Source organism: Anomaloglossus baeobatrachus, chromosome 12 (assembly GCF_048569485.1).
Source record: "Anomaloglossus baeobatrachus isolate aAnoBae1 chromosome 12, aAnoBae1.hap1, whole genome shotgun sequence".
Taxonomy (NCBI): Eukaryota; Metazoa; Chordata; class Amphibia; order Anura; family Aromobatidae; genus Anomaloglossus; species Anomaloglossus baeobatrachus.
The window spans coordinates 56,307,284-56,318,450 of record NC_134364.1 but is presented as its reverse complement, the minus strand read 5'-3'; the positions used below and the strand labels follow the sequence as shown (position 1 = coordinate 56,318,450).

Sequence of the window (11,167 nt, the reverse complement as noted above, 5' to 3'; positions counted from 1 at the left end):
TGCATGCGTCCGTAAAACGTTTTGCGCGGTGGGGAAGGGGTGGTTCGGACGGATGCCCTGACGGGACCAGCGAACGTATGTAAAAGCGCAATGTGAAAGGGGCCTTAGTAAAGCAGTTTGCTTTTAAATTGCAGTCAGGGGTAAAAAGGATTTCTGCAATTGGAAAACCCCTTTAATGGAAAATTTAATCTACTTCTTCTATGGTCGGACCCCCGGCTCCTCCACCGGCAGCACCAGGGTTGCCAGCTCCTCCCTGGTACACTTTGCTCATGATCGGGTTCCACAACTTTTCCAACTCTTTTTGCTTGTGCTCAAATTCATCTTTTTCGGCCATCTGGTTCCCCTCCAGCCAGTCGACGACCTCTTTGCATTTGGACAGTATCTTCTCTCTGTCTTGGTCGCTTAGTTTACCCTTCAGTTTCTCGTCTTCAGCCGTCTGCTTGATTTGGTAGGTGTACGACTCCAGACCGTTCTTGGCCGACACGCGCTCCCTGTTGGATTCATCTTCCTCCTTGTACTTCTCGGCATCGTTCACCATGCGGTCGATGTCTTCTTTCGACAGCCGACCTTTATCGTTGGTGATGGTGATTTTGCTTTCTTTCCCGGTGCTTTTGTCGGCTGCCGTCACATTCAGGATGCCGTTGGCATCGATATCAAAGGTCACCTGAACAAAAAAGAAAAGAGAAGCCCGCGGTGAGCAAACGGCACGCCTTAAGTTTTAGAAATAAAAGTATTTACACGTTAACCCTTTGAAGAACACATCTATTCTGGCCATCAGGAATTGGCAATAGTTTTTTGTTATTTCCCCCACAACTTCGGAGGCATTATTTCTGTCTACCGACGTACTCTTATGTACCCTTGCTACAATTTGGGGACCTACAACTGAAGGTTTAACTTTATGTCCTTTTTTGGGGGGTGGGGACACAACAATTTTGTATTTCTTCGTAAGGTATAAATAACATTTCAATTTTATATTGTAGGTTCAAGGCAATATTATATATTATACGCCTCATATACAAGCACATACACACACATATACACACTAGCTGTAGTGTCCAGGCGTTGTCCAGGATAGTAGCTGTCTCTCTTCGAGTTTATATCTGTCTCTGTGTATGGGTATCAGTCTCTGTCTCTATCTCTCTGTCTGTCTGTCTGTCTCGTTCCCCGGTCTATCTCTGTCTTGTTCCCCATCTAGTTACTTGTCTGCCTCTTTCCCTGTCTGCCTCTTTCCCTGTCTGCCGCTGGCTGTCTCTTTGACTGTCTGTCTCTTTCTGTCTCTCTCTCTCTATCCATCTCCCCACCGACATCTTATTACCTCATACATACGCTTCTTATACGAACAATTTATTTTGTTCCTATAGCAACCAATCACAGCTCCTATTAATAACCTATAGCTCGCAGCACCATTGACTTTAATGGAGGCAGGATTTTTGGAGAGTAACTGTAAAGCGCGGGATTAAATTTTCCCATTCAAACAGTCTATGATGTTCCCTGAGTCACATGGGGTGTCTGTGCAAAATTTCCTGATTGTAAATGCGGATTCCTTTAGCGGACATACACTCCGCTTTATACATATTATTTATATCTATATTCAACTTTTGCACAACAAAGGCAAGTTTATAGAAAAAAAAATGTTGCATTGCCATGTTGTATGAGCCATACATTTTTTTTTCTATTGATGTGGTTTTATTAGGACTTGTATTTTGCAGGACAAATTGTTCATTTTTACCATTTAGGGCTAAATAAAACTCGCTGACTGGCTCTCACACCTTTTTAAATGGTTGTTAATGGGAGGGGGGGGGAAACAAAAGAAACAAACAAAATAAATAAAAAAACAAAACAGTAGTTTTTTTTTTTTTTAAAGAAACCCCCCCCAAAAAAGCAAATATTTGTGGCTGTTATGATTGTAAATATACAGCAGGTCACCTAGGGTGAGACCACACGCTGCGGCTGGATGCATCTGAAAATCCACCCCCCCATAATGCCCAACGACTGCAAGATTTTGAGATCACATTGTGTTCCTATTTGGCGTCACAGTGAACAGCAATTCAAATGCCGGCCACAGCGTGCGGTCACACCCCAAAATCTATGGGGACAGGACACTGAAGACATTTAGAAGTTTGCTCCACAGATAACTACACTAATTAGTAAACCACATTTTTGTACACTTTTGGGTAAGTCCAGACACCGGTGAGTTCCGTCACAGCACCATAAAGAGAGAAATGTAGTGACGAGGGAGCACTACCATGCTCGAGTGCTCAGAACTCAAATCGAGCAGTCGGACGTTCGGATGAGCGTGACTCTAGTACATGAGTATAATGGAAGTCAATGGGAAACTCAAGCATTTATCTGGAAGATCTTCCAGAAAAATGCTTGAGCTTCCCATTGACTTCTATTATATTTGGTACTTGAGTCCGACCAACCTGCTTGTGGTAGTGCACGCTCATCACTAATACTATGTAACAATTAGAAGAACTGGTCACCTCAATCTGTGGCACTCCTCTAGGGGCAGGGGGGATGCCCATCAGGTCGAACTTGCCCAGCAGGTTGTTGTCCTTGGTCATGGACCTCTCGCCCTCATACACCTGCACCAGCACACTGGCCTGGTTGTCGGAGTAGGTGGTGAAGGTCTGGGTCTGCTTGGTTGGGATGGTGGTGTTCCTCTTGATGAGCGCAGTCATCACCCCTCCAGCAGTCTCGATGCCCAGGGACAATGGGGCGACATCCAGCAGCAGTAGGTCCTGAACGTTTTGGGACTTGTCACCGGTGAGGATGGCCGCCTGCACCGCCGCCCCGTACGCCACCGCCTCGTCCGGGTTGATGCTCTTATTCAGGTCCTTGCCGTTGAAGAAGTCCTGCAGCATCTTCTGGATCTTGGGGATCCGGGTGGATCCGCCGACCAGCACGATCTCCATGATCTGGGCTTTGTCCAGCTTGGCGTCACGCAGCGACTTCTCCACCGGCTCCAGAGTGCCACGGAAAAGATCGGCATTGAGCTCTTCAAATCGGGCGCGGGTGATGGAGGTGTAGAAATCGACGCCTTCATAGAGAGAATCGATCTCGAGGCTGGCCTGCGTGCTGGAGGACAGGGTACGTTTCGCCCGCTCGCAGGCAGTCCTCAGCCGCCGCAGCGCCCGCTTGTTCCCGCTGATGTCCCGCTTGTTTTTGCGCTTGAACTCGTCCACGAAGTGATTAACCATGCGGTTATCGAAGTCTTCTCCTCCCAAGTGCGTATCCCCGGCCGTGGATTTCACCTCAAAGATGCCATCGTCGATCGTCAGTATCGAAACATCGAAGGTGCCGCCGCCCAGGTCGAAGATCAGCACGTTCCGTTCGCCGCCACCCTTCTTATCCAGCCCGTAAGCAATGGCAGCCGCGGTGGGCTCATTGATGATGCGGAGGACGTTGATTCCGGAGATGGTGCCCGCGTCTTTGGTCGCTTGTCGCTGCGAGTCGTTGAAGTAGGCGGGGACGGTGATGACCGCGTTGGGCACCTTCTTCCCCAGATAAGCCTCCGCAATCTCCTTCATCTTGGTCAGCACCATAGACGAGATCTCCTCAGGGGAGAATGTCTTCATCGCCCCCTTATACTCCACCTGCACCTTGGGTTTCCCCCCGTCACTGATCACAGTGAAAGGCCAGTGTTTCATATCGGATTGTACTGTCTGATCGTCAAACCGTCGGCCGATCAATCTCTTGGCGTCGAAGATGGTGTTATTCGGGTTCATAGCCACTTGGTTTTTGGCAGCATCTCCAATCAGCCTCTCGGTGTCTGTGAACGCCACATAGCTCGGGGTGGTGCGGTTACCCTGGTCGTTAGCGATAATCTCCACCTTGCCATGCTGAAACACTCCAACACAGGAGTACGTGGTGCCCAGGTCAATCCCCACAGCCGGCGCGGTACAAGCCATCCCGACCAAATCCTCCAGCAACTGCGTACCTCTGGCTGCTGCGCTAGGTTTTATACCCTCCCGCCCTCTACCCTCATTGGCCAGTGCCGAAACTATGACCCAATCAAAATACAGCGACGTCAGAACACGCAATCCTATTGGACGACAATGCTTTTTTTTCTTGTTATTATTAGCCAATTATGCTGCTCTTGGCGTAGAGTCAGGAACGATTTCCATGGCAACGTGAGATAGGCGTGACTGGTGGCGAGCGTTAACCAATAAACGGATACTAACGGCAGTCATGTGACTACGGCACGTGTGATTTGACAGGAGGGCGTGACGGGTCGGTTTCTTGGCAGACGCGTCCGCGGCTCCGGGCAGCGCGTGTCCTTATTTGGTTCCCAGTGGAGAATTCCTGCAATCCAGTGACTGTGGAGTCTGGGGGTGACGCGGATCGGGCGGAGCGGCGCAGATCGGACGTCTTTATTGCCTGCGATAAAACTTTCCGTCTCCTCTCGAGTGTCAGTGACCTGTGGCTGAGGCTCCGCAGACGACTTCCTATACAATAGCCCTTTAACCCCTTCCTGACGGAATAATATACAATTTTTCATATATACATATATACTTTTTTTTTTTTTTGCTTGGCGAGTTGGAGATTTTATCGCTATAATTTTGGGGTCTTCACGTTTTGGTAACTTTTCTTTTTGCATTTACTTGGAGGTGCGGCGACCGACAAACAGTAATTTTGGGATTTTGAGGTTTACTTTTATATTTTCACTGATCAGACTATGAGGGATTTAGTAAATCAGATCTGTTTATTGCTTTTTTTTAATTGGGGGATGTGACTTGTGTTTTCTATTTTTTTTAATTTTTAAAAACTTTTTTTTTCTTTAAAACTACACATTTTATGTTTTAGTCTCTCTTAGGGGACTTGCACATGCATCTGTTTCATCTCTCATACTATATTCTGCAGGTCTTCATTATTAGTATAGCATATAGTATAAATAATTCCTGCGAAGCCGAGCCTGCGTCGGAATTACAAACGAGTATCAAGATGGCGGCGATGGGGATTTATGTGATCGGCGCAACGTGAGCACCTAGCAGGAGGTCTTGGGCAGCCGAACAGTCGCCCAGGCAGGATCACACCAACTAAAGGGAACCTGTCATCAGATCCATGTGACCCAACACACCGGGACTCAGACACTGGCTGCCCGACCCACGGGGACCCAGGCAGTGGCTGCCCGACCCACGGGGACCCAGGCAGTGGCTGCCCGACCCACGGGGACCCAGGCAGTGGCTGCCCGACCCACGGGGACCCAGACAGTGGCTGCCCGACCCACGGGGACCCAGACAGTGGCTGCCCGACCCACGGGGACCCAGACAGTGGCTGCCCGACCCACGGGGACCCAGACACTGGCTGCCCGACCCACGGGGACCCAGACACTGGCTGCCCGACCCACGGGGACCCAGACAGTGGCTGCCCGACCCACGGGGACCCAGGCAGTGGCTGCCCGACCCACGGGGACCCAGACAGTGGCTGCCCGACCCACGGGGACCCAGACAGTGGCTGCCCGACCCACGGGGACCCAGACAGTGGCTGCCCGACCCACGGGGACCCAGACAGTGGCTGCCCGACCCACGGGGACCCAGACAGTGGCTGCCCGACCCACGGGGACCCAGACACTGGCTGCCCGACCCACCGGGACTCAGACACTGGCTGCCCGACCCACCGGGATTCAGACAGTGGCTGCCCGACCCACGGGGACCCAGACACTGGCTGCCCGACCCACCGGGACTCAGACACTGGCTGCCCGACCCACCGGGATTCAGACAGTGGCTGCCCGACCCACGGGGACCCAGACACTGGCTGCCCGACCCACGGGGACCCAGACAGTGGCTGCCCGACCCACGGGGACCCAGGCAGTGGCTGCCCGACCCACGGGGACCCAGACAGTGGCTGCCCGACCCACGGGGACCCAGACAGTGGCTGCCCGACCCACGGGGACCCAGACAGTGGCTGCCCGACCCACGGGGACTCAGACAGTGGCTGCCCGACCCACGGGGACTCAGACACTGGCTGCCCGACCCACGGGGACTCAGACACTGGCTGCCCGACCCACGGGGACTCAGACACTGGCTGCCCGACCCACCAGAATTGGGACTCAGACATTTAGCCTGTGGTTTGGGCAGCCAGAGTCTGAGTCCTAGTGCCGGTGGATTGGGCTGCCAGTGTGAAATAAATATTTGATATTAATGTAAAAAATGACATTTCTGTGCCCATGCTCAGTCTTTTGTAACTTCTTTTAACCACTTCATGCTTTGAAGGCTGGGAATCAGCTAAACGTTGGACCGGTCCATCCCTTCATGTTGGGATGATGTCAATGTGTTACTGGGCGAGATTGCAGGACTGAACTCTGGGATGTTGCAATTCTGTACAACGGCATAATAGCTTAAGGTAACTGAATAATACGCAGGGCGCCGAAATTTTAAAGATCAAATGATGAAAAACGGCAGAATTGCATTTAATATATAATAACTTGCAACAGCATGGCGCCAGCTCCATATGCCAAAGGCTGACGACGGGCACCAGCTCCATATGCCAGAAGATGATGACATGTGCCATAGAAAAGGTCAAATTATACAATTGTCATAAAGACATAAAATCAAGGTAAAAACATTACAAAGACAAATCAAAGTTCCTCAATGACAGAGATGACGTATCTGCAGGATACAAATAGAATAGGTATCTGATTTGTCCTTTAAAAGGGAACCAGACAGGTCCCCTGTGCCCCCAGAACCAACAGATGTGTCTACCTATCGCATATTCCCTGCTCAACAGTCCCTTTATTACATTGGGCACATAAACAGATACTTTTTCTAAAGATTTCTAAATTCCACAAATTAACCCTTTGACTAGTCTATGGGGCGTTAGTTTCATCAGACTAGTCTGCCCTCTTAGCATATGACTACACCCCTGTAGGCGTGATATCAGGATTTCCAAGAGCCAGCGTCATCGCCAGTGCAATACAAATTTTGTGCATTTGCGTGGCTTTGTTCACTCACTTCATTGAGCCTCTGAAGCCGAATGTACGCGTCCCGTCTTCAAAGAGGCGCACTGCACGTGATCAAAAGACGGCTCACATACACAGAAGAGCCAAAATACAGCCATCTTCGCACTTCCGATCATGCGCAGTGCGGCTCTCTGAAATGAGGACACGTACACCTGACTTCAGAGGTTCAATCTCCCAGTGAACAAAGCCGCGCTCATGCACAAGATTTGTAGAGCGCTGGCGATGACTTCGGCTCTTGGAAATCACGTTATTATGCCCATAGGGGTGTGATCACCTGCTAAGAGGGCTGACTAGTCTGGGGATTAACGCCCCATCACCTAGAGAAAGGATTAATCTGCATATCATAAAGGGACTTTAGAAATACTATTTTTAAAGAGCTGTTTGTGTCCAATGTAATAAAGGGACTGTTAGACAGGGGTGTTAGAGAGAGGGTCACATCTACTGATGGTTCAGGGGGCACGGGGGACCTGGCAGGTGCCATTTAAAGGGAACCTGTCACCAGATTTGGCAACTATAAACTGCAACCTCCACCACTGGGCTCTTATATACAGCATTCTAACATGCTGTATACAGTGTCCACCCATATACTCTCCACCGCCATTAACTTGAGAACGCAGCAGCTATAGACATAGAAGTGGTGTCTAGGTATAGTAAAGTAGCCATGCGCTACCCAATGAAACCACCTATAGCGCCACCTGGTGCAAAACAGCGGAGTTAGAATTTTTATCTCGAAAATGGAACGAGATAGAGAAAAAAAATGAATTACAAAGTTGTAGGGCATCATCAAATCAATACGAATCGACATCTTGCATACAGAAATGCTATGATTAGAACGTGTAAAACTCACAAGGCTGTGGACATGAAGCGATACCTCATGGAGACCTTCCTACAAGTCATTGGGTATGGTGGCTGCGTGGAGTGGCCTCGACGCTCACCTGACCTGACCCCATTGGACTTCTTTCTGTGAGGTCACATCAAACAGCAGGTGTATGCGACCCCTCCACCAACATTGCAGGACCTACGACGACGTATCACAGATGCTTGTGCAAACGTGTCCCCTACCATATTGCACAATGTGCAGCAAGATACAGTATGCTGTGCAGAGTCCAGATGTGCATTGCAGCTGATGGGGGCCACTGAGCATCAAAGTTACATGAGCGCCATATGCGTGACCAGCATTCAATGTTTTGGGGGTTCATGGGTTTCATATCATAGCATTTCTGTATGCAAGGTATCGAGTCGTATTGAAATTGATGATGCCCTACAACTTTTTATTTCACTTTTTTTCTCTATCTCGTTCTGTTTTCGAGATAAAAATGCCGCCGTTCTCAAGTTAATGGCAGTGGACAGGATATGGGTGGACACACTGTATAAGAGCCCAGGCCGGTGTAGAACATAAAAATCACTTTATAATACTCACCTAAGGGGCGGTGCAGTGCAGAGTGATCGGATGGATGTCTCCGTTCTCTGGTACCAGCGCCTCCTCTTTCGGCCATCTTTGTCCTTCCTCTGAAGCCGGGATGCATGACGCGTCCTACGACATCCACACTAGCCGGCACTGAGGTCCTGCGCAGGCGCACTACAATACTTTGATCTGCCCTACTTTGGGCAGATCAAAATGTGCCTGACTTTTACGTTCTACACAGCGGCCTGTGCTCTTATATACAGTATTCTGGAATGCTGTATATAGAGCTTACTGGTGGTGGCTGCAGCTTATAGTCGCCAAATCTGGTGACAGGTTCCCTTTAAGAAAACAAATTTATACATAAAAGTTGTATTAAATTTACTTTTAGTGTATACAAAAGTGATCTCTTTAGTCAGAACTAGGTGGGGAAGCTACTATGGTATAACTGTGCCCCCGGTTTTTCCAGAGTGCCGCTATAGCTCTGCCAGAAATAAAAAGACTATTGTGACAGCACCACAGCTTGTTCTGGCATCATCATAGTAATGCAAATCTGAGGAACAAAGGCACAAGGGCAGATTTAGGATACCCAATAAATATTGGTGATTTCGGTGCAAACTGTTGCATCTTATTTTAGACCATTGTTTCTCATACTTCAGTCCTCAGACCCCCAACAGATCACGTTTTCAGGAGTTCCTTAATGTTGCACAGGGGATAGAAACATTATCACATCAGATATTGCCACATTTTCTCTCTCCTGTGTAATACTAAGGAAATCCTGAAAACTTCATCTGTGGAGGGCCCTGAGGACTGGAGTTTGTGAAAAACTGTTAAAAAAAAAAAAAATATATATTTTTTTAGACTCTTTTGAGCTCATTTGATAAAGGGGGGGCTTATAAGACAACAAGCGCTAAAATTTAAAGTACAAACACTGACACAAAATAGGTCAAACATTACAGCAATGTAAAGTAAGACAAAAGTGCATAAAAACGTCCCAAATGTATCCCTAAATATTAAGGCATTTCCACTTCTTGAAAAAAATGTAACAAATCTTTATTATAGTTCCATTAAAACAAGGTAAATCGCTTGATGCTTTTCTGCCACCCCCACAGTTATCATCTAGCATAAGCCAACATGATAAACTGGCGCATTTTCAGTCGGTATAGTTTAAAGGGGTTTTCCAGTCACAGTATATTGATGACCTTTCCTCATGTTTGCAGCTACATTGAACAGTGGGGCAGCCAGACTCCCACCAATCTGATTTAAAGGGAATCTGTCACCAGGTTTTTGCTCCCCCATCTGACAGCAGCATAATGTGGAGGCAGAGACCCTGATTCCAGCGATGTCACTTACTGAACTGTTTGCGGTCATTTTTATAAAATCAGTGTTTTCTCTGCTGCAGATCTAGCAGTTATACAGAGCTCATAAATATGTTGGACTACCTGCAGCATGTCAAGTAGTCCTGTAATAATAATCCACTGATGATTAATCGGTGATTTTATCAGAACTACACTGAGCAGCCAAGTAAGTGACACATCGCTGGAATCATGATATCTACGCTGCTCTCAGATTGGGTTGCAAAAACCTAATGACAGATTCCCTTTAATGGCCTATCCCAAAAATAATAGACAACCCTTTTAAATTTGCACTGTCCAAATACTAGGATTAGTACATTTACCCCAATATGTTGCAAAGGCGACCATACAATACCTTGCAGCTCTATCAGGACATATCATTGATGTAAGGGCCCCAAGAGGTAAAGGAGCCATTATTGCCTGCAAAAAAAGATGCAAGTTTGCAAGGAGATGAACTAGATGGGTCCATATGCTGTTCTTGCACAGTGGCCCTCTTCTCTCTGTGTCTGCCAGTGCTACAGGGGCTCTATAAGGGGGTCCATTACATTTCATTGCATGAAATGGCCAACTTTGTCCCAATAATCATAGTGTATTTAGTTTATGACCTATAATCAGGGCAGGACAGGGGTACCATACAGAGCAGTAGTCTCCAGCGTGCACCTACTGGGAGCTGTAGTTGTAGAACAGCTGGGATGTTACATATTGAGAACATATGTAAAGCAGGAAAATGGGCAATCTTCATCCGGAGAACATTGCTGTAGTTCAGGCTTGGATTTTTTCCAATCTCTGCAGTTGCTGTTAGTTTTCCATGTTGCCACTCCTACGGATTCCTGAGACTAGCCACAAATATGTGTGGCTCAAAGCAGATTACAACTGCTGTGCGAGCCAAGAGAACATGAATCATCGCTTTAGTAGATAAAGATCTATTCCAAGAGGCCCCATAGACTGCAGTGACGGCACGCTGGGATCCGGACCAAACCTCCTATATGCCTAATAGAGCATGTGGATGTCATATAGATGGGCCACCCCTAATACAAGGCCCCAGACTGCTAACAACCAGCCGCTATTGCTTTACCATTCATCTCTTTAGAGGTCTACCAATATATTTACTTTATTTCTGCATGTGCCAAACTGACCCTACAATGGGAAAGATCCCTACTGCAAAACGATACAAACACTCACACTGACTACAGGTTTTATTTCTTTACAAATACAATAAACCACTATTGGAAATTCATTTTATTATGTGGAAACCCCTGAGATTTTCAATGTACTTTGGATGTTGACATTCAATAAATATAATTTCCTAGGAATGGTGGTATTTGATCAGAACATGTAATATATGATAAAGCAACAGAAGAGCGGACCGGCCACGGGGCACGTAGAAAGGCAAATAGGTGTCCGATAATGGAGCGGCCAGACCGCTCGCTCTCCTACCTGAAGGGGCCG

At 47.9% G+C, this 11,167-nt stretch overlaps 1 protein-coding gene across 1 annotated transcript; it reads right to left on the bottom strand.

The window, feature by feature from the left end:
• Positions 1–3,923, bottom strand: HSPA2 (heat shock protein family A (Hsp70) member 2). Its single transcript, XM_075329921.1, has 2 exons — positions 2,484–3,923; positions 1–664 (listed from the first exon to the last, which is right to left on the bottom strand). The coding sequence occupies exons 1-2, from the start codon at positions 3,909–3,911 to the stop codon at positions 185–187; spliced, it is 1,908 nt and encodes a 635-aa protein (XP_075186036.1). The 5' UTR covers positions 3,912–3,923; the 3' UTR covers positions 1–184.
• Positions 3,924–11,167: the final 7,244 nt, after the last annotated feature.

Coding starts and splice junctions, on each gene's coding strand:
- HSPA2 (XM_075329921.1), bottom strand. CDS start 3,911: ATGGCTTGTACCGCGCCGGCTGTGGGGATTGACCTGGGCACCACGTAC. Junction 665..2,483: donor GAGGAGTGCCACAGATTGAG/GTGACCAGTTCT, acceptor TTTTTTGTTCAG/GTGACCTTTGATATCGATGC.